Below are 24179 nucleotides of genomic sequence, written 5' to 3' on the forward strand. Positions count from 1 at the left end.
TAGCCAGTTCCGGGGCCTCCCACCCAGCAACCCATCACAGAGGTACAGCACAGGCCTCTGACACATTTCTGGACTCACATCTGCCTTTGAAAGGAAAGGAAAGTTCTGGTAAAGGAGATGGCCCAAGTGTTAGGGCCATCTGAGGCCATTCTGGGGCTAGCCAAGGGGCAGTCTTTAATAACGAAGTCTCATTAACTGATTCCACAAACTCAGAATCTGTCCATTTTGACATCGGCTACACTAAAGTTGCTTTTATACTGTCCATGAAAGAAAGCGTTTCTTAAACAAGTGAATAGAAGAAGTTATATTGACTTCTGGGGGCCTCTCCAGCCAAATAAAAAGTGTATAAGCTATTCTGTATGTTTTGTGTGCCTCTGCAGAAAGATGCTGCCAATTGCTCATGAATTTTTTCTCTGCATCGAAACACACTCTGCAGACTCCCTGCTCCAAAGCCTGTATAGTAGTTTATATAAGGAAATAATGGTAAGAAAAATTGTCCTCCTCTCAAACCCAGGAGTGAGACTATGTAGAATTCCCTCTGCCCTCAGGCGTGGGTGGGAGGCAAGTGTTTGGAGGCTGGGAAAGGAGAGTCCCGCAACAGGGTTCAGTGGCAGGGGGATTCTTGAATAGTGGGGAACCAAACTCTACCTCATAGTACCCCAGGCAGGAAGAAGCCCAGCTTGGGGACAAGGACAGTGATGCCACCCATTCTGTAGGACCAACTGGGCTTGGACAATGGGAATATCCACGGTGATAGTAAGGTTTGCAGATGAAAGCACTCTCCCTGAACTTGTCTCATTTCAGCTCTGGTCATTTGGGATTTACTGTTTGTTATTTGCAGCTCAACCTAATCCAAACTAGTTCCCTATTTCCTGGGTTGACTATCAGACCCAGAGGAACCTGACCTCTTAGCCACATAAAAGCCATCACTCCCCAAAGCATTTGAAACCCAATGAAGGCCATGGGGACTCTCCCAGAAAAATGCAGGCATGTGACTATGCTCCATCTAGGGCACCTCAGTTTTCTTCCCAAAGTCTATGCCTGGACCCCCCAAGCTAAAAATCTTGACAAAAAGAGATAACAAATACCAAACCACTCAACCTGAAACCTAAGTGGTGTCAGGCCCAGTTCCCACTTGGGGTCAGCAGAGAGCAGATGACAGGGAATCTTTGGCAGCACACACTCCTGGGCTGTTACCATGGCACTGGGCTAAGTCTGGGGCCACAGTGAGCCCCTAGGGAGCTCACAGCTAACTGGGGAGAAAGTGGATAAGCAGGGCAGAGTGAAGAGATCAATATTAAAGGTATCAACAAAGTGCTACGGGGGTGGAGGAGGAAACCATGAAGTCTGCTGCATGGAGGAGGTGACATCTGAGCTTTGCCAACTGGCAAAAGGGTTGGTTGGCTGGGGGATATTTTAGACAGGGACTGTGTCACAGACATAGGGATAGTCCTTGGCATGTTTGGGGAACACAGAACACACAGACCAGTGTTTCGTGGACAGAGTGGTGCGTGACAGGAGGGTTTGGAGGTGAGCGTATAAAGTCAGGCTGTGTGCAGCTGCCCACGGCCTTGAATGCCACTCTAAGGATTTTAATTTGATGCTACAGGCAACAAACAGCCAGACAGAGAACATCATGATCAGATCTGTCTGGCAGTGACAAGAAGCAATGGGGGACAGATAGAAGGGAGAGTGGAGGCTGGGAGCTGCTGAGCAGTGACTGAGGGTCAGGCCCAGGCTTTCACCTGGCTGGTAGACATGATACCTTGGCAAATAGCCCCTGGAGTCTCCGAAGCAGCAGCTCCCACAAAAGACCCCTTGGGCCTCCTCCAGGTTTCTCAGAACAGGCATGGCTGCCCTGCTGTTTTTTCAGGTGCACTGTACTTCCTCCCCCACCCCTTCCCCAGCCTCCCCACATCTCCCTGGCTGGCTCTAAAACAGCTTTTTATTCCAGAAGCACAGAGGAGCCTCAGATGCAGACACTCCCAGGGGATCTGACTTCCTCTAATTCACCCTTATTCAACAGCTGGATCCAACACACATTTCCTGAGGCTCTGCCGTGCACAAAGCCCTCTGAGGGAGGCACAGATGAAACAGACCAGATCCTGCCCCAGTGCTTCAGTGATACATGGGGAGGTTGGAGTGTGCATCACTGTCCTTCCTGCAAAACAGGAAGTATGTGCAGATAAGGCTGTGGGTGTTTGGGGAATGAGGAGGAAAGGATTCACCCCTCTGGATGCAATAGAAGTGGGTCAGGTTTAGAAAGTCTCCATGGTGGACCTGGGAGTTTAAAAACCCCAGAACATCAGATTTTCAGTTCTCCCTTTCATAGCTATGTGACACAAGCAAGTCACTCCACCTCTCTGAACCTTTGTGTCTTCATTTAGAAAGTGACAAATGTACAGTAGTCTTCCCTTATCTGCAGGGAATATGTTCTAAGACCCTCTGGTGGATGCCTGAAACTGTGGATAGTGCTGAACCCTATATACATACCTATGATGAAGTTTAATTTATAAATTAGGCACAGTAAGAGATTAACAATAACTAATAAAATAGAACAATTATAACAATATGCTGTAATAAAAGTTATGTGAATGTGGTCTCTCTCAAAATGTCTTATTGTCCTGTACTCCCCCTTCTTCTTGTGATGATGTGAAATGAGAAAAGGCCTTCATGATGAGATGAGGGTAGGTGAATGATATAGGCAGTGTGACGTAGCATTCTGCTATTATAGACCTTCTGGTGAGACAGTCAATAAGTGACTAATGGGCAGGGAGCGTATACAGCATGGATATGCGGGACAAAGGGTTGATTCACATTCTGGGCAGAATAAAACAGAAGGGCAGAAGATTTCATTATGCTACTCAGAATGGTGTGCAATTTAAAACACAAATTGTTTATTTCCGGATTTTTCCATTTAGTATTTTTGGACTATGGTTGACCATGAGTAACTAAAACCACAGAAAGTGAAACCACGGATAAAGGGGGACTATTGAACATTCACTTACAATGTTGGGAGGATGATCCAATAAGATACTCTAAAGCTCAGTGCCTGAGGACAGGATTATAATCAGTGTGGTAAGCAGTCTCTAAAATGGTCCCTGTTAATAAATGGAAACTTTTCTTTAATTAAAAAAAAATCAATAATAAAGGAGGCGCAAGGGGTCTGTTGTGGGAGCTGCTGCTTTGGAGACTCCAGGGGCTGTTTGCCAAGGTATCATGTCCAGCAGCCAGGTGAAAGCCTGGGCCTGACCCTCAGTCCCAGCCTCCACTCTCCCTTCTATCTGCCCCCCATTGCTTCTTGTCACTGCCAGACAGATCTGATCACGATGTTCTCTGTCTGGCTCTTTGTTATCTGCAGCATCAAGTCAAAATTCTTAAGAGTGGATATGTCGGGTACAGCACAAGGAATATAGTCAATAATATTGTAATAACTATGTATGGTGTCAGAGGGGTACTAGATTTGTTGGGGTGATGGGAGGGGGTGGAAGGGCAGAGTGAAAAAGGTGAAGGCGTTAAGAAGTACAAACTGGTAGTTACAAAATAGTCATGGAGATGTAGGGTACAGCATAGGAAATGTAGTCAATATGGGAATAGCTATGTATAGTGCCAGGTGGGTACTAGACTAGCCAGGGGATCACTTCTTAAATTATATAAATGTCTAACCACTATGCTGTACCCTGAAATTAACATAAAATAATATTGAATGTCAGCTGTAATTGAAAATTTAAAAGCGGGGGGGGGGGGGGGAAGGTGGAGGGCAATAAGTGATCCAAATTTCCAGGTATAAAACAAATAAGTCATGGGGATGTAACGTACATGGGGAATATAGTCTATAATATTGTGGTGGCATAGTGTGGTGTCAGATGGTTGCTGGACTTATCATGGTGATCACTTCTTTAGGGCTATAAATGTTGAACAATTATGGTGTATACCTGAAACATATAATATATGTTAGCTATATATATATTTTTTTTTAAATTAAAGTTTATTGGGGTGACAATTGTTAGTAAAGTTACATAGATTTCAGGTGTACAATTCTGTATTACATCATCTATATATCACATTGTGTGTTCACCACCCAGAGTCAGTTCTCTTTCTATCACCATATATTGGTGTTAGCTATATTTTTAATAAAAATCTTAAAAACAATAAAAGATTTCCCTCTTGCTAGTCACACCCTGTATAACCCTCTCCTGAATGTGGGTTAGACCCAGTGACTTGCTTCCAACCAGTAGAATGGAAGTGATAGGATGGCACTTCTAAGATTCGGTTACAAAAAGACTCTGGCTTCCCTCTTACTCACACTCCACTGCTGTCTTCTTTGCCTGCTCTAATGGAAGCCAGCTGCCAGGTTGGGAGCTGTTCTACGGGGAGGTCCACAAGGCAGGAACTGAGTGGGGAGCTGAATCCTACCAACAATGTTGTGAAAACTCTCGGAAGTGGATCTCACCACCACCACCACCCCACCACACACATACACACCATCAATCGTTGGGATAACTAATCCCGGCAAACACCTTGAGAGCAGCCTGTGAAGGACCCTGAACCAGAGGAACCAACTAAGTCGTGTGTTTTGCTTTCTGATTCACAGATCAGGAAGAGATGACGTGTTCATTGTTTCAAGCCAATAAGTTTCAGTGTAATTTGCTATGCAGAAGTAGCTAACTAATACAATCAGGGTGAGACTGAGGTTATTTAGCAACCAGCTCAGCACAGACGTTAACCAACCAGTTAGAGCAGAAGCTGACAGCAGCAATGGAACAGGGTCTCGAGGTCCTTGCCAAGCCACTTGCTAGAGCACTGGGAATTTGGGAAGGGAGTCCAGGGAGGGGGCAGGTGAAGTGGTGGGAATTTATCTTATGGAAATACTCACACGGAGGCATAAAAGTACCTGCTTGCAAAAATAGCCACTGCAGCATTATTTGTTGTAGCAAAAGATTGGAAACAACTGAGAAGTGTATGCCCAGGGGAATGGTTAAATGAAGGCCATCCATACAATGGGCTATCATGCAGCCGAAACAGAATGAGGTATGTTCTGTTATGGAATGATGGGCAGGATATACTTTGTTCAGGAGCAGAAGAGTGGCATCGTATGCCATCCTTTGTGTTAAATATACTACATATACTTACCTGACGTCTTGTAACTCTAGAAATAACCTGGCATCCCTAGTTGCCACAGAAAGGGGAACTGGGAGGGTGGGGGTCAGGGATGGGAGAGAAACCCAATTTTTCTGTCTCCTGGAGCCCCTGTGATGCTCCTTCTATCACCTGATAGGGAGGTAATTATGGCTGTGCCTGGGAGGACTCACAAACCCTAATTTAGCATCCGGAAATGTTCTAAATGGAGGGGATGCTGAGTGGAAGGGCCCTGGCCCTCTTTTCCCTCAAGGGAGAAAGGTTGGAACTCACTATGCCCCTTTCTTCCCTCACTTCCCACTCAATGCTCCACCATCCATCCACTCCCCCCCACTGCCATCCCACCATCAGCCTGGGTCAGTCTGAGATGAGTCCAACCCAACCCAGGTCTCTATTGGGTCCATGGGGACTCACCTGGTATATCCGGGGATGGGTTGAGAATCATGAAGGCATCTGACAGGCCGGCTTTGACAGGGTGCTGGGAAGAACTGATTTCCAGGATGGACATAGGGACCTGCAGCAGGGGAGAAGAGGCTCCATCTACGCCCTACGCACTCTCGTACCAGCTTAGACTTCCCCTCTGAGCTCCAGACCCATCTGTGCTCAGAGTCGCCTCTTGGAGGACGTGAAGTCATCTCATACCCAAGGGCCCCATCCACATTTCAAGTCCTCCCCACACCCCCTCCAAGCACATTTCCTATTCTTGACTCCATTTTTGTGAATGGTAAACTCCATGCACACCAGATACCTAGGAGTCAACCACGGTCCCTCCCTTTTCTTCGTTTCCCCCTCCTCCATCTGATACATCACTAAATCCTATCAATTAGCTGGCTAACTGGCTATCAAATCTATCCAGTTCTCACCATCACCCCCCCAGACACACACCAGACTCCTAGCTGGTATCACCTCTCTCCTAAATCTTCTCCCAGCATTCCCTCTGAGCCTCCAACAATCTATTTTCTACTGTGAAGCCAGAGTGACCTTGGTCAAAGACAAATCTGGTGTTTCCCTGCTGTGTCTTGTTCCTTACTCTCTCCCCTCCGGCCATGTTGCCTTCTTTCAGCGTTTTGTACCAGCCACGCTCTGTCCTGTCACAGGACCTTTGCACATGCTTTTCTTTCTCCTGGAACCTCCTGCACGCTCCTTTTTGCTTCCTTAACTCCTATGTATCCTGCAGATTTCGATTCTTTTCCTTAGGGCAGTCTTCCCTGACCCCTGCTGATGTAAAGAGCCCCACAGAAGGCTCTCCTGGCACCAGGCACCTTGACTTAGAAGCACTTGTCACAGTAGCAATTCTACATTTGTCTCTGCAGTGATTGTCTATCTCCTCAACAAGCCTTAAGCTCTACAAGGGCAAGGCTCACAGCCATCTCATTAACTGCTGTATCCCCAGCACCAAGCCCTATGCCTGACACATTGCAGGTTTTCTACAAATATTTGCTGAATGAAAAAAAGGCTCCACAAGATCGAGCCATCTCTGCAGCAGGGCTCACTCACCTCTTTGTAGCCGAATACAATGCGGCCATCTCGGTGCAGAGCTGCCTGGAAGGTGAAGCTGCCCCTGTCTTCCCATCCTTGCAGGTAGACGTGGTCCCACTGAACCACAAAGACTGTCCCTGTGGAGAAGAGCAGGGACCTGGCTGGATGGAAAGGTAGTTCAGGGAGTAGTGCATTGCAGAAATGGTGGCCAAAGAGGATCGGACACAGGTCGGGTCCCTCAGGGATGATGGAGGCAGTTTGCAGATTTGACTGGAGGCAGGAGCTGGGCAACCCACAAATATCATCCTGACTTCCAAGTTGGAGAGGAACCAGAGACCCTACTTCAGCCCCCAGATACTGTGCTTGATCATCTGTCACCCCAAGCGTGCCCCTTCCTTCTTGCCTAGCCTGACACTTGAGATGAAAATGCAAAGGAGGAGAAATAGGAGAAATGCTTGTTCCCCTGGGGTAGGAGGGTGGGTGCTCAAGGGACAACCTGGTGAGCGTAAGAAACAGTAAAGGTCTCCAGTATTTATTTCACCTCTACTAAGAGCCAAGCACTTTCATGTTGTTACCTCTTCGGATCCTGCTGAGTAGCAGGCATCTTGTCGCCATCTCACCGATAAGGAAAGCTGGGGTGGCTGCCTTGCTGTGTGACTGTGGGCAAGTCCCTTGCCCTGTCTGGGCCTTGGGCTCCTCTGAAGGGGCTGGACCAGGGGTGCCCCGGGGCTGGGTGACAAACTCTGAGAGCTGGTCTCACCATTGTCAAAGTAAGCGACTGTGGAATTGTCGGAGTAGCCAGGGTTGAAGTTGGCCATCAGAGGGGCCACATACTGAGTAGCTGTGAGCATTCGATGAATCACGTCACCAGTGAAGATGAAGCCTGGGATGGGGAGAAGGGCAGACGAATCACCGGAGAGGGCCCAGAGCAGTTGCTTCCTTGGGGTTTCCCCCCAAGGGCAGGAAGGAGTAGTGCAGACATAGCTAGAAGCAAGCCTCGGATCCTGCCCCCATCCCAACTGCTGGGCTCAGGTCAGGCGTGCATGGAGCAAAAGTGTCCTCGACCAGAGAAGGCTCTCCCTGACTCTCAGGTGGGCACAAATTCCCACCTCTCCCTCCCCCTGGGGAAGTACACAGGAATCAAAGATGGGTTCCTAATATCAACAGGGAGCCTGGTCCCGGGACGCAAGCTCTCAATGCAGTCTCCCTTTCCTTCTCATTCATAGACTCAGAAACACAGGGACCACACGAACTGCCCACACTGGCCTGAGCTGGCCCAGAGGGACACACACACACAAGAACAAGTCAGCTAATATGGAGGAGGTATTTCGTCACACTCACTGATCTCCCTCCTGAGAGTGGACTCCCAAGAGCCAAATGTGGGTCCCTCCCCAGTCCATCCACACAACCCTATCTCTAGCCCTATCTCCACTGAACCTCCTCAGGAAGCTCCCCGAAGTTCTGGCTGAGATCTCCAAACCCTCCCCCAACCCCATGAACACAGCCTTACCTCCGGTTGCTATGGTGATCTGTCGCAGAGGATGCCCGTAGAAAGGGAAATCAAAGGACAAGACCACTCTCTGCAGGGGACGGGAGACAGTCAGCACGGGACAAGCTGCAGGCCAGGGGGCTGGGCACCAACATTGCCCCATGCTTGTCGGAACAGGGTGAGGGGCAGGCATATCCAAGGCTGCCAGGACTACTGGCAGAGGTGGACACCCCAACTCTGGCCAAGCCCCCCGTGATCCCCTGGAAGGCACCTCCCAGATCACAGATCTTAGACCACAGCCATGCGCACTGACCAGGCGGTGTGGGCTGGCCCCCAGCCTCCCAGCCCAGGTTAGTGCTGCCAGGAACGGGGGCACTCACTGAAGCCTGCCGGTGGGTGTTAGACAGGATCCTGTGGACCTTCACTTGACTCTGGTTGGCCTCGGCCACATCCACCCAGAGCTCCCGGCTGCGGGGCTCGCTGGGGCCGTACAGACGTGACACGTAGTAGCTGTGGTTGTCCTCCTGTCGCCACAGAAGACAGAGGCATGAGGCATGAGGCATGAGGCATGCCAAGAACCACCCTGTGCACCTCCCCACCCCCGACACAGACTTCTAGATACAAGAAGTCATGGCTCTCCCAGGGACCTGGGCCTGTGGCCCAGAAGGCTGGCTTAGGCCTGGGAGCCCCTGGGCTTCCCTTAGCTGCAGACAGCTCAGTACCTCACCCCAGTCATGCCCCTACAGCTCTGGCCCAGCCTAATCCACCCCTGCTGTACCCCTGCTCAGCCCTTCCATTTCCAGATAGGCCAGGAGGCTTTTCCTGCAGAACCTGTGTCCCCGTGGAACATGCCCAAAGGCAGAGCTTGGCTTGGGGTATCAGAGAGAAACAGACAGGTAAGCCCCAAATAGAGCCCTTGTCTTCGGGGAGCTCCCAGACTGAGGGGGAGACATGGTTCCTGCTCTGAGGAGTATCCTATTTAAGGAAAAAGAAAAAACTTAGGATCTTAGAAGCTTCCAGTCTAAAGATGGAGGTAGACCCTTGATCTTGGGGAGTTGCTCCTCCTTGGGGAGGAGGTGGGACTTACGCAAACAGAATGCACAGATGCAGACCTTCAAGCAGAGAGATGATACAGGGCCCATATACAGTCACTAGAGGGTTGGGAAAGGGGGGAGAAGCAGCAAAGATTCCTTCAAGATACATTTCTAACCTCTACTATGTGCCCAATGGGGATAAAATAGAACAAGCCAGAACACAGCAGGCTGGGTGTTAATTCTGTAAAACCTCTCCTGCACGGGAGCATTTAGGGCCAGGATTTAAAGAAGGCCAGAAAATGGTTGGCAGAAAGGGTAAAAGAGCCAGGAGAGGAGGCGATGTCATAGCATCTCAGCCCATCCAGGGGGCGCCAGCTGCAGGAGGAATGGAGCAAAGTGGGCAGGTTCACTTGGCCGCTGCCCGAGATTGTGCTGCTGACCCGTGAGGAGCGCTGGGCGTCAGAGGTCATCAATCAAGCTGTCCAACAGCAGTGACTGCAGACACAGCAGAGCAGACCATGTTCTCCCTGCCAACCTGCCAGCTGCCCAGCCAGCCCTTGCCCTGGGCCCAGCATGAGCAGGGACAAGATGCCTGCTCTCCCCACCTGCCAGGAGGCAGACTCTGTTCTTCTGACAAGTGACACACTCTGAGAATCTGGGCATAGCTGGGAGAAGATGAGCAGAAGAAACATGTTGAATGGGAGGAGACTGCATACTGCTCCTACTGCCTGGTTTCACATCCATCACACAAAGCTAACACACGTCCAAGACCACATTACTTGGCTCACAAAGAGCTGAGGCTCCCACTGCCCTCGTGACAAAACCCAAACCTCAGCCTGGCATGCGAGGTCCCCTCCTCACGAGCCAGCTCCACTTTGTCCAGTTTCACTGCTCTTGCCTTCTCTATGTCCCCTGTGCATGCTTGTGTCTCCACCCACCACATCAGATTCCCCTGATGTCTCAGGCCCCCTGTGGTCACTCACGCCTTTGCACATGCTGACCCTCCTGCCTGAAATGACTTTCCTTGTCTTCTCCCCTTGGCGGATTCCTACTCCTTCAATGCTCAGCTGAAACTTCACCTTCTTTTTGATCTTCTCCCCCTACTTGCCCGTGGAGGACCTCCACCCCTTGCAATGGCCCCCACCCTCCATGGGAGCCCCACCCTCCATGGGAGCCCCACCCTCAAGGGGTGTATGTACCATTTGTGGAACTTACATGAGCCCACCCTTCCTGGATTTCTGGTTTTACTCAGGAAGCTACCTGAGGGGGCCACCCCGATGCTACCCCCCTGGGGTGAAGGCAAGTGCCCACAGCAAGGATGCTGTCTGCCATTGCTGCCACCGTCACCCACCCTGGGGCTCCAGAAGGTGCCCAGAGGAGGAAGCACTGCTCCCCACTCTGCTCGTGGCACAAAAGCAGCTGTGCTGATGCCCAGAGTTTACAGCCTCTGTCAAGAAAGCAGCCCCTTCTGCTTCTGCCTCTCACCAGACTCCCCAGGGGATCAGATGCCATGTCGTTTCCTCCTGGGTCTCCATCTCTCCTATAAGTTCCCCACAGGTAAGGTCAGCCTTTATCTATGGTGTCTAAGCCAGAGCATGTGCTTAGTTGGAGAATTTGTTACTGAATGAATGCTCTTTCAGAGTCTGAAAGCATAGTTTTTGAAGGCCTGCCCATCCTTTGTCTGATTGCTACCATCATGCATGCTGGTGTTACCAAACACGGCAGTACAGCAACTAACAGGGAACAGAAGCTGTTGGGTACGGCGGGAGTCAACTGAATACAGCTCCCCCCTAGGAACCTGAGCAGGCCTGTGTTTAAAATAGCTGCTTGCAAAAATAAAAATAATAAATAAAAATAAAAATAAAATGGCTGCTTGCAGGCTGGGAGAAAGGTCAGGTTTCCATCACCTGCTTCTTGGGACTCACCTGCTGAGAGCGTTCTCCAAACCCTCACGCGCTGGAAATAAGGGCCCTGGACAGAAGCCATACTCCACCGTTATGAAACCCAAACAAGCTGACATGTCTCTTGCTGCCTCACCAAGACTCAAAGGGTGGAGTGAGTGGGGACGCGTATCACCAGCCCGTTGCTCTGAGTCCTCTGCTTCCCATGAAAGAAACCAGACCACTGGCCCGGCCAGAGCTGCTCCCCTGAGGAGGTGGGCTGGGTGCCTCCTCCCAGCATGAAGGGATCCGTGGGCAGAATCATCTCACTCGTGGAGTTCCCTAGAAACGCTCTCGTGGCACCTCCTAACTGACAAAAAGTCTTCAGCTATGCTGACTCAGGATGATCAGAAACTAAAGGAGCTGCTGCTCTAACTCCTGGGCAGAGATTCTCTCCAGTGAGTCAGCAGATCCCTAGGAGAGCGGGGGCCTTGGCACATGTGGACCCCTGCGCAGGCCAGGTATGCGAGGCCGAGGCTCTGCTTTAGGCCTTAAAAGTGCCAAGTGCAGCCCGCCTGCCAGGGGAACTGCCCGAGGGGGTCAGAATCTACCACAAGTCCCAAATAAGCCCCAACAGACCACCTCTCCTGGGTGCAAGGTGACTTTGGTTATCCCCAGGACAGCAAGGCCAGGAGCTGTATCTATTAGAGCCCTGGCCTGAAGAGACTCCGTGGTGATAAGTGAGGCCAAACTGCAGCCTGGAGAGGAAGGGACAACTTGGAGCTGGGGCCACTCCTGGGCAGAGCCAAGAACAAAGTCTGTAAGAGTTCGGGGGAGAGGCCCAGGAGGAAAGAGAAGGACAGCCGGCATTGGCAGAGCTGTGACATTTGCACTAGGCCTTTCAAATGCTTCACTACAGGACAACCCTGGGAGGTGAGTACTAAAATTAGACCCATTTTATAAGTGAGGAAACTGAGGCCCACATACCTATCTGAAACCAGGTCAGTCTCACCCAAAGACAGTGACTTTTCCTCTGTCCACTGTTTCCTAGGTCTTTAAGTAACTGCCCCACTGGAGGGCAACTTGGGCCAATTATCAGTCATTGGTTAAAATCAGAAGAACCAGCGTGGGTCCTTTATGGAGCACAGAGCTCAGGGACCGTGTCGCATTCATCTCCTCAGCCCTAGCACCCACCTAGCGCAGGGCTTGGCACCTGGCGTATGGTAGGTGTTAGGGATCTGCTTGCTGAATTAGTTCAATCACAAGGGCGCTACAGCTGATGGAGCCAGAGGCTATGCTGAGAATGTGCGGTGTCACTCCAGCAAGGACAGTACCCACCCCCATCAGTGATGGCAAGTGACACAAAAGCCAGTTGCAAAGGACTTAACTATCTCTTCTGGGAATCCAAGTCCATGGCAAGCATTCCCATGGCTGGGACACCCTGCACACAGGAAGCTATTTCCTGATTTCTCAAGCTTTTCTCTGAGAAAGTGAAGCTAACAAGAGAAATGCTTTCAGGGCAAGGAAGAGAAACCTGGCTCCACCCAGCTTAAACACGGAGGGAATGTATTATGAGCTCAAGTGGCTGGAAGGAGGTCAGCAAGTGTGGAACATGAGTGACTCTGAGGTCATCAGGGCATAGTCCTAAGTGTGACTTGCAGTCCGTACAAAGGAGAAGGAAAACCTTGCATGCATCTGGCCTCAAAAAATATATACTGGGTAAACAAAAACGAGAGAAGAATTGAGGTGTATCTCGAGCGACAGAAAGCAGCCCTGGTTCCCAAGAGCTTTCCAGGTCCTTGGGGTCATGCTGTCCTCGCTGCCAGCCTTTGGATCCCATAATAGGTCTCTGTGCCCTCACTATAAAGCCTTCCCCTGAGACAGCTCAAATGGCTCCTTGGGACCAAAGGGTCCTAGCTAGGACAGTCTTGCTCATGAGGTACCCCGGAAGAGAGAAGTGAGAAACCAAATTTCTAGGAGAACTTTTCTGTGGCGATACACAGGCCACCATGTGTTTTTTTTTTTACAAAGTCAATCCCTGCTGGCTTCTTGACTGACCACCAGGAAAAGAATCATGCGGCTTGGAATTCTCCAAACTTGGGGTTGCTTCCCATCTACTACTGCAGGCCCCTGATCATGCTGCCATTGGCACCAGCAGTTTTGATTGTAGAAGTCCACCCATGACAGAGACTGATAAATGCCTTCCAATGACCATTCTCCCCTTCTTTCTTTAGTAGCAGAACCCCCCAATTTTAGTTAAGCACATCACCACCCAGCTAGACTATGTTTCCCAGCCCTCTTCTCAGCTGGGTGAGGCTCCATGAGTATGTCTGCCCAGTGGAAGACGAGCAAAATGATTGCCCTCAGAGCTGACACAGCTATCTTGGACCAGAACATGGAAGGCACATGCTATAGAAGGAACCTGGGTCCCCAGTGCCGTGGAGACACTACATCAACCCCTGCCTCGTTATGCTCACGCTCTTACGTATGAGAGAAGAATAAACTTCTCTCAGGTCTAACTGCCTCATCAGCTGGGCATTTGTTACAATAGCTGAATCTGTAGCCTAATTAATACAAGGTCCTAAGCGGCCGCCTCAGGCCAGTCAGTCTGAGGGCTTTTTCACAATAATCCATATAGGTATATCTCTGAAAAAGGATTTAGAGGCCGTGCTTGCCTGTCAACTTCTCTGAGAAATTCACTCAATTCACAGCCTGTCACTGCATCCGACCTGCTATTTGTGGAGCAGTCACGTTACCCCAGAGGGCAGCCCTCCAGGCACTGTGGACCGGAGGCTAGGAGCTGTGATGGGGTGTCATGACATTACGGAGGGTCAGAAAATGTAGCACGAGCCAGATCACTTGGCAAATCCACCAAAGGGAACCATATTTCCTCGAAATGCATGCGAGAAACCCTACTCAATAAACCCCATTCATTTGGGGAAGCAGCATGACGTAGATTTCAAATATTTTTGGCCATGAAATCCTTTCTTCCAATGAATCTCCATGGAAGCTCAATATGTAAATCACATCAAAGTAAGGCCACTCTGGGGGAAGGAAAGAGAAGGGTCTAGAGTCCAGCCTGCTGTGCTACTTCCTTCTCCACGCCTCCCCTCTCACAGCAGTCCGGGAAGCACCTGTGGGAAACCTCAGGGTTCCCGTGGAGCGCGATCTGAAAACACCGCTCTAGGATCAAGTGCAGGGGCTATAACATCAGATAGACCCAAGTTCAAAAACTGGCTCCACTACATCAGAGTTGGTGCCAAGCATTACGCTCCTCTCTGAGTGTCCGTTCCATCAGTAACCTTTTTCTTGGGGTTTGTGAAAGGATTAGACAAAACATATCGATGGAAAGTTCTTAGCTCAGTGCTGGGTCCACAGTAGGTGTTTGATAAGTGCGAGCTATGATGCTGATTTTGTTGGACCTTTCCAGGAAAAGGTCTTAATTGTGGAGGCTGCCTGCTCGAAGCCATCCCCAGCTCCATCCTAAACGTCTGCTATTACAATGTCTCTTCTGCCTCAATTATTCATGCCCGGAGCCTGCCAGCACTTCATTTCTGACAGCGGGGTAGCATTTACCTTGGCTGAGCTCAAGACGTTTCTGGACAGGAACTCCAGCTAAGCTGTCACCATCGGCCCATCACCTGCCAGCCAACTGGCAGGTGGAAATGCCAGGGCAGGCAACCAAGGGCACCCTGTAGGGCCTGCTGGAAAGGCCTAGCTGGCCAGGCATGTCGGGACGGCGCTCCAGGCAGCTGGGTCCAACCCAGGAGTGCTGACGGGATTCCTGGGGTGGGAGCATCCCATCCCCTGCCTCCACCATTCCATGAGGCCTTACAGGACCAATAGGAATGTTTTCTAGATCCTTGCTACTCAAAGTGTACCCCAGCAGCATCTGCGACACCTGGGAGCCTGTGATAAATGCAGAATCCTGGGCCTAACCCCAGACCTTCTGGATCAAAATTGCATGTGAACAAGCTCTCTAGGGGATTCTCTTGCAGTGAACTTGGTAAAGTGCTGGTCTAAAAGCACCCTTTGTCTGGACCAACATGTCACTCATTTTTGTCCATGAGGATACAGTGGTTAAACGCTCAGACTCCAAAGACAGAAAGACCTAAGTTCTTGTCCTGGCTTTGCCACTCACTAGCTGTGTGACCTTGGGTAAGCACTTTATCTCTCTGTTCCAAGGTAGAAATAGAAATACCTGCCTCCTGGGGTAGTTGGGAGAGTTAAACGCAAGGCCACAGAATGAGGCCTACACTCAGGAAGGGCTCCTTTAACGTTACCTGTTGTTATTACTTTCTTTGCTCGTGTATCCACACAATAACTTCCATCTGCCCTCTGGAAGTATTCGAGCATCAGATTGAAACAAACCCACACTGCATACTTGTCATCACAGAAGTACAGAAAGCAGGTCTCACCCCGGAAAGGGAGCAACCCAGGCTAGACAACGGGGTACTTGCATGGGCACCGAGGGTTTGGGATAAAGAGATATCAGGGTGGATGAGGCTGACCTAAGAAGGTCCTAGAAGTGGGGGTTGGACCAGGCTTGGAAACAGGGTGTGTGGACTGGCTTTCTGGACAAAGCATTTCTCCATGCCCCCAACACTTCATGGAAACGGAAGAATCATTTTGTCCTGGCATTGATTCAACATGTGGGCTTTTGGAGACATATCAGCCAATCAGAGCTTTTAATGGCATCAATATACATCACATAACCACAGAGAATCAGGACAAGGAAAAACGAAAATGAAAGCAGGCCTCCCCCATCCGTTATCTGGTCCCATTTGGCTTATTTCTTTCTAGTCTTTTTCATATGTATATAATTTCTCATGATTATCATTCTGGGGATCATCCAGATATGTGAGCTGCTTTGGTCACGTTTCATGATATTTAAAGCAGTTTTTGATGTTGAACATGTCTTGTAACCATCATTTGTTACAGCTTCGTGGCTCTCTACTCAGAAGAAAACCCGCAATTTTCTTAACTATTTCCCTAATATTGGGCCTTTAGGTAGCTTCCCATTTTTATGTTCTCACAAATAGTGCTGTGATGAATTTATGGATGCATTTTCTTTTTTTTTTTTTTGAGATTTTTCACATCAAATTTATTTATTTATTTATTTATTTATAAACTTTTTTTTTTTTTAATTAATTTATATGGATGCATTTTCATATCCTGGATTATTTCTCCTGCTTCAAAGCCTTTGGCATAAAGCAGTGCTTCTCACACTTTAATGTGGACACAAACCACTTGGGAATCAGATTCTGATTCTGCAGGTCTGAGGGACCTGACCTCTGCCTTTCTAACACTCCCAGTACAGTCAGTACTGCTGGTTTCCCACCAAACTCTGAGGAGCAGTAAGGCTAGGAAGAGTCATACCTCAGGCTTCAAGGCCAGGAAATCTTTTTTTGTGGCTGGAATCCTATTTTTGTACTTCCAGGTACGATCTGGGGGTGGGGGAACGCCCGTCCCTTTTTTCTGAGACCTTTCTGGTTAACCTTGTCAACCAATTAGCTTGACTGATTTTTATAACAACTCTGTGAGGCATTCTCAGTTCTACCTTACCGAGGAGGAAATTGAGGCTTAGAGTGATGATATGGCAGGGATATAAACAGTCTACCATGCCTGGGGCCATAGTAGGGTGGCCAGCTGTCCTGGTCTGCCTCGTACTGGGATTTCCCAGGATGCTGAACATCTAATGCTAAAACTAGGACCACCCTGCGAACACTGAGATGGTTGGCCACCCTAGACCAGACCTAATTCAGAGGCAGCTAATGTTTATCATTCCCTACCCTGTGCCAGGCCCTTCCTTTATATAGATTCCTATAGAAGACCTTTGCAGTGACACTTAGACAATAACATCCCCATTTAACAATGAAGAAATGGGCTCAGAGGGATTAAGAAATTTGCCAAGACAAAAAGACAAACAACCCAATTTTAAAAATGGGCAATGGAAAAAAAGAAAACAAACAAAAAAAGTGGGCAATGGAAAAAATGGGCAACGGACTTAGACATTTCTCCAAAGAAGATATACAAATGGCCAAGAAGCACATGAAAAGATGCTCAACATCATAAGTCCTTAGGGAAACACTAAGCAAAACCACAATGAGATACCATTTCATACCTACTAGGATGCTATAATTTAACCCCAAAAATGGAAAATAACCAGTGCTAGCAAGGCTGGGGATAAATTGGAACCCTCATACACTGCTGATGGGGATGTAAAATGATTCAGCTACTGTGGAAAACAGTTTGGCAGTTCTCAGAAAGTTAAACATAGATTACCATATGACCAGCAATTCCACTCCTAGGTATATATCCCAAATAGTTGAAAACAGGTATTCAAACAAATACATGTACACATGTTCATAGCAGCATTATTCACAATAGTTAAAAGGTGGAAACAACCCAAATGTCTATCAACAAATAATTGGATAAACAAATTACAGTATATCTATACAATGGAATATTATTCAGCCATAAAATGAATGAGCATCAAAAACATTATGCTAGGGGTCAGCCCGGTAGCTCAGGTGGTTGGAGCTCCGTGCTCCTAATTCCGAAGGCTGCCAGTTCGATTCCCACGTGGGCCAGTGGGCTCTCAACCACAAGGTTGCTGGTTCCATTCCTCGAGTCCCATAAGGGATGGTGGGCTCTGCCCCCTGCAACTAAGATTGAACACAGCACCTGGAGCTGAGCTGCTGCTGAGCTCCCGGATGGCTCAGTTGGTTGGAGCACGTCCTCTCAACCACAAGGTTGCCAGTTCGACTCCCGCAAGGGATGGTGGACTGTATCCCCTGCAACTAGCAACAGCAACTGGACCTGGAGCTGAGCTGCGCCCTCCACAACTAAGACTGAAAGGACAACTTGAAGCTGAACGGCGCCCTCCACAACTAAGATTGAAAGGACAACTTGACTTGGAAAAAAGTCCTGGAAGTACACACTGTTCCCCAATAAAGTCCTGTTCTCTTCCCCAATAAAATCTTAAAAAAAACAACATTATGCTAGGTGAACAAAATCAGATACAAAAGGTCATATATTGTATGATTTCATTTACATATGAAACATTTAGAATAGGTAAAGTAAGAACATAGAAACAGAACATAGATTGGTTGCTGCCAGCGGCTGAAGAGAGGAAAATGGGGAGCAATTGCATAAGTATTTCCTTCTGGGGTGATGAAAATGTTTTGGAACTAGACAGAGATCATGGTTGCACACATGGTATGTTAAATACACTTCACTTTAAAATGGTTAATTTTATGTCATGTGACCCTCACCTCAACAAGAAGGAAGGAAGGAAGGAAGGAAGGAAGGAAAGAAGGGAAGGAGGGAGAGAGGGAGAGAGGAAGGGAGGGAGAGAGAAGGGAGGAAGAGAGGAAGGGAGGAAGAGAGAAAGAAAGAAACCTGCCCAAGGGAAAGGGTCAACAAGAGGGACCTATGTGGGACATGGACTTCTGAGCGCTGAGCACCCATCAGATTCCTTTAATTTTGCTCTTAAATCTCAATCCTGTGAGATCACTACTTACCACCCCATTTGGGAAATTTGAAGCTAGCGGGGGCTTGAAGAAGCCTGCCATGTCAGGTGCACTAACTGAGGGGTTAGGTGTCTACCCAACGTCATGCAGCTGGTATATGCCAGGGCCAAGTTCAGGGGTCAGGACCGCCAGACTCTTTCCACAGCGCTGGAGACTCGACATCTAGACTCCACCTCCTACCTCCTTTCTTCTCACAAAGTCTCTCATCCTCTCTCTCGTCAAAATCTGACTCATAACTTGCCTCTCCCTCCACCCCACCTCACACTCTACGCCCAGAAGTCTTCCCGTGCGGCCCCCTCACCTCATCCCTTCCCTGGAGTGCTCTGGCGTGGTGGGGTTCTTCGATGAGCACTGCTTGCTCTTCGTGTGTCTGTGCTACGAGTCTATCTGTCCTATCTCCCATAGGCCCTTAGATTTGGGGAGGGGGCCTTCTGGAGGTCTCCTTTTGGGAACTACCTCCGTTGAGAGGTTGTAGAAACCAGGCAGGAATCGTACTCACTTGTTCCTCTCACTGCTCCACCATCTGGGATGACATGGTGTCTGCCCCAGTGCAAGGTCCCTCTGCATTTCTGGGCCTGCCACGGTGGTGAACGAGGAGAGGACGTCATGCAAGCTGGGCCGGGGAAGACGGGGATGGCAGAGTGAACCTATTCTATCACAGGGGAACGTCCAAATCTGAATGTCCTTAAACTTGGCTCCTCCCAAACCCTAGCTCCAGACCTGAACCACAGAACCAAGAAAACCTTGGACTAGGATCTGGAAATTCCCAGGCTGGAAGAGAGCCTTTGTCCAAGGCCTCCAGCTTCCAGCCGGTCAGAGAAGAAAACTGTAGCACATCCCAGGGCCTCTGACTTAGCATTATGGTTTCCCCCAACCCACATCCCTCTCCTTCCACAAAAATTCCCAGGGTTCCAAGACCTCAGTGTTGGTCTTGGTGGGAAACCTCTGGAAAGCTTGAATCCAGACAAGAGTCCTATTCCTACTGGGATGTGCTTTTAGAGTGGGCGTAAGAATCAACCCCAAGGAGATCACTCTGGCCAGGGGCCTTGGAGCTGCCAGCTCACCCCAGGAATGCAGACTGGATGCTTCAAGGCCTCAGAGCAAGAGAGTCTGAGCTGGAGAAAGCACTGAGGTGAGGAGCTAAGCAGGGGTGCTGGGAAGAAGGGGCTGGGCAGAGGGGCTGAGTTTAGAGAGCTGGGCCACATGGACTGAGCCCAGAAAGGAAGCCATGGCCAAAAGGGTGTGCTGAGGAACAATGAAGGAATAGATGAGGGGACACTGGGGTAGATATGAGGGAGACAAAGAGAATGAAAGCCCACCTGCCAGGTTCTTGGTCCTTGAAATGGCCCCAGAGCACAGGCATGGACCAGGCTATAATATGGAAATGTTTTCCTATTGAGACCCAAGAAAACTTGTGAAAACAGATCGATTTAAACTTGCTGACATGTCTCCTTCCTGCCACTTCCCTCTTGCTCAGCTCTTTGTCACCAGGCTATTGTCTAGGTGGGGTTTCCTTCAGCCAAAGAGAACACAGCTCTCAGAAATGCTTGACCAGGGAAGAAGCAGGCGTCTCTGGGTCCCTTCACTGGGCTCCTACAGGGACGAAGGTTGCCCACCATCCAGGTCAGTGTGGGCACTTAGCTTGGGGTGAGTAAGGGTGGTACTGAGGCCTGGCTATACTGAAGGGGGGATCAGCAGTGTCCCCCACTGACCACACCAGTGTTCCCTGCTGACAACTGCTCAGTGTAAGGTCTAACAGGTTCAAAGGTAAGGTAGGAAAGGGGGCACAGGCCCTTCTGAGAATTCAGACACGAGACCATGTGGGTTACAGGTGTGCACACACGTATGTAAGCACTGACATTCTTTTAGGTGTGGGGGAACCCAAAAGTCAGAGTTGGTGTCATGCAGCTCCCGCCCCCCTCCCCACAAGAACGCAGGATATGGTGAGTCCAAAAAGAAACAACAATGGAGCCATGGATAGGGGGTTCATCCCACTATATTCTCGATGGTGACTGGTTGAAACACAAAGCAAACATCTGCCAGTATCCCAACGAGGGGTCTTCCTGCACCCCAATCTCGCTGGCGGCGGGGCGAGACATAGGAAGCAGGATCCACACAATCTGCAATCCGCCATCCGTGCTTGCTAACCACACTTGCTAGCCGCAATCCACTGTCCGCTTCTCTGCCAACCAACAAACTAACCCCCCAGCGTAGCCACGGCAGTTAGATTAGTGGCTAATGGCTAAGCCGTAACAGCTGATGGCCACCCAGCCACAGCGGATGGCCATCTGATTACAGCTGATGGCCACCTAATAACCGAGCCAGCACCTTTCCACGTGAGGCCAAGAGCCTGGATACTGCTCTCTGGGACTCTGTCCCCACAATTGGGGTCCTTAGAGGCCACTGAATGCAATGACCCACCCCAGGCACAACCTCTTCTCTTCGACAACCCTCTTCTGGGTTCTGGGGATGAAAAATCCTTACTTCCTTTGTTCCTTCAAAGAGGAGCCCCCACTGTGTGCCAGGTTTTGGCAACAGAGTAATAAAACAGTCTCGGGTCTCATGGCACTTGGGTTCCAGTGGGAGGACAGGAAATATAAACAAAATAAATAGAGAATTCAGTGCAGGAAGGAATAAGTGCTATGGAGAAAAATTGTCTATTTTTCTCTACCCCAGTCTCAGCCCTGCAGCTATTAGAAAACAGCCTTCTCTATACCAGGCTAACTACTCCAAACTCCTTCAACCATTCTGAACCACTCTGGTTTCCAGATAACCATCTAAAAAGGCACAAGCCCCACAGCTGTGGTCAGGCTGAGAAATCCCCGCAGGATCCCCAGAGCCCCAGCCCTGGTCCCAGGGTTTCCATGGATTTCCATGGGTTTCCATTAACACAGCCCGCTTTGCCTCCTCCGTTCTTGGCAGCCACTTCTCACTCCTGACTCATCCCCAGCCCACAGGCAGTGAGAAACCTTAAGTCTTTTCCTTCTGAACTGCTGCTAAGCCATATCTCTCTAACCTTAGTTTAAACCTAAATGCCAGGATTTATACTGTGTTTTCCTGAAAATAAGACTGGGTCTTACATTCAGGTTTGCTACAAAAGACACATTAGGGCTTATGTTCAGGGGATGTCATCCTGAAAAATCATGCTAGGGCTTATTTTCCGGTTAGGTCTTATTTTCGGGGAAACATGGTATTTATCCCGGTAGTTTTATCTGATGGGAAGGCAAGTAGGTATTATTCCGCCTGAAGAGGAGGTCTTCTACTTCCTGACCTGACATCTGAACTCACTTCCAGCTAAGGCAGAAGTCTGATCTGGAAGTCTGAGCCTCCTATCTTCCGGGCAGACCTGGCACAGCCCCTCACCTAATCAGAGGGGCCCCTCCTGCCAGGGTGGCTTTGCTACTCCACGTGGACTCAATGTGTGGCTACTGAGGGAGCCACCAAGCCCCGGGATGGTGGAAGCCTTGTGGTCAAGTACAAGTGCCTGAGAAAGACCCATGTGCCAGTGATCAACTTACTAACTGATCTGAAATTGGTTTGAAGTGTTACATGTCGGAAGTTCCAACATCTATGGCAGATGACCATCAGAATCACATGGGGGAGCTTTTAGAGGAACAAAGGCCCAGACTCCATCTCCAATGCCTCTGAACCAGCCGGTCCAGGGTGGAGCCCAGGCATTTGTGTTGTTTTTTAACGCTGGGGTGATTGAATCCATGCTGGCTCTTAATGATCCCGTTGCCCTTTCTGAACGCCCACGGACAATTGCTTCCAGAAGTCCACGTCTCTGTGCCTCTTTTCGGCAAGGTCCTCTCTGTACAGACTGGGACGTGGCTCTGGCCATGGTGTCTGGCCCAAAGCAAGTATCAGTTCTTTCACTGATGGCTCGACACAGCTGGGAAGGGAAGGCAGGGAAGGAGATAGTGAGCCTCCAGGTGGCCCCTTACTCAGGGGACCTCTCCTGCCCTGGCCTTCTACTTCATCATTGCACCACAGCTCCTTGGTTGTGCAGGCTGAAGAAGACAGAGCAGCATGGGAAGCGAGCGGGGCTGCGTGAGTGTGAGGTCAGGTTCTACCTCAGGGCCAGAGGCAAGCAAGGCACAGACCTCAGGTGCAATGTCTAAGGTGGCACCGACAAACTCAGTCATCAAGATGGAGAATATTGTAATGCCATATTGTTAAAAATCAAAATGAATGCAAAATAAATTCCATGATGAACAAAATATCAAAACTTTAAATAAAGACAGGATCAGTAATGGTGCCAAGCCATGTCAGAGCCTGAGGTAAAAGGAAAAGTCAGATGCAGAAAGGAAGAGAGTTCGGAGCATTGATTACCCTGCTCCCTCCCTATCGGGCTGCAGGCTGGCACTGGTCTGTCTCCCATCCCTGTTGCTGCAGCTCTTGTCCAGCAGTCCCTCCCTCAGAGACAGTCACAGCCCTTACGGGTTTGGACAACCACCCTCCCTGCCAGCTCAACGGTAGCAGTCTTAGCTGTACCGCGCTGTTACTATTCCTAAAGTGCTTCGCCACCTCTTGTCTTCCTTCACCCTGCCCACTCCTGTGCAAGTGCCCCTGCATTAAACAATCCCCCACTAAAAGAAGAAAAGTGAGAAAGAGAAAGAAAAAGAGAGAAAGAGAGAGAGAGCAAAAAAAAAGAAAGGATGGAAGGGAAGGAGGGAGGGAGGAGTGCTACAGAGAGTAGGAAAAAATACTTAAGTTTTAAAAATATCTTTCGAGAGAAGATATTACATCTATGACACAAGAACAGGAGACTTTTTTAAGAAAAAAAATAATCAGAAAATAATAGAGAGCTCTTGGAAATTAATAGTGTGATAGTAGGAGACAAAATCTGTAACATTAAGAAAATAAGATTGGATCTTTCTGCACTCTCCACCCCCCACTCACATCTGCCTTCCCTCCCTACACTTCTTTTCCTTCCTTTCTTTTTTTTTGCACTTCTGTTCCTGATTCTGCTGCTTCTTATTCTTTTCATTCCTATCTTCTGATTCTTCCTTTCAATAAACAGCAACAAACATGATAAAAATAAATAAATAAATAAGATTGAGGAAATCTCCCAGAAAGTGGAACAATAATGAGCAAACTAAAAAATAAACAACAAAAAATGCAAATGGGACATATGGACAACAGAAGAGAGAAGAAAGTTTGAGGATTACTCCCAGAGATGGACATCAAATCAAGGGGAATTGTAGAAAGAAGATGTCGTGCAGGGTGTCATGCGGGGTCTCTGGTCCCGCTCCCCACATAAGAACGCAAGACACGGTAAGGCCAAAAAGGAACACCCACGGAGCCATAGATAGGGGACTCAAACCAATATATTCTCGCTGGCGGCTGGGCTGGAGACACAGGAAGCAGGATCTACATAATCTGCAACCCACCGTCCTAACAGCAGTCTGTGCTTGCCAGCCACCATCTTCTTGCTAGCCCCCATTTTTTTTTTGCTAGCGTAGCCACGGCAGTTATATTAGTGGCCAATGGCTCACTGGTTACTGCTGATGGCCAACTAGCCACAGCTGATGGCCATCTGATCACAGTTGATGGCCATTTACTACCTGAGCCAGCACCTTTCTATGTGAGGCCGAGAGCCTGGAAACTGCTTTCTGGGGTT

General features: G+C 49.1%; 1 protein-coding gene across 5 annotated transcripts in view; it reads right to left on the reverse strand.

The window, feature by feature from the left end:
* The window catches only part of PLXDC1 (plexin domain containing 1), a 59697-nt gene that overhangs the window by 24348 nt on the left and 11170 nt on the right, over nucleotides 1-24179 (reverse strand). For all 5 annotated transcript variants that reach the window (XM_081027465.1, XM_081027464.1, XM_081027467.1 and 2 more), the window contains exons 3-7: nucleotides 8488-8631; nucleotides 8129-8198; nucleotides 7379-7501; nucleotides 6637-6755; nucleotides 5554-5653 (exon numbers count right to left, since the gene is read on the reverse strand). In XM_081027465.1, coding sequence (XP_080883591.1) covers nucleotides 5554-5653; nucleotides 6637-6755; nucleotides 7379-7501; nucleotides 8129-8198; nucleotides 8488-8631 — 556 coding nt within the window. The remainder of the gene's footprint in view (nucleotides 1-5553; nucleotides 5654-6636; nucleotides 6756-7378; nucleotides 7502-8128; nucleotides 8199-8487; nucleotides 8632-24179) is intronic.

Source organism: Rhinolophus hipposideros (assembly GCF_964194185.1).
Source record: "Rhinolophus hipposideros genome assembly, chromosome: 20".
NCBI classification, from domain to species: domain Eukaryota; kingdom Metazoa; phylum Chordata; class Mammalia; order Chiroptera; family Rhinolophidae; genus Rhinolophus; species Rhinolophus hipposideros.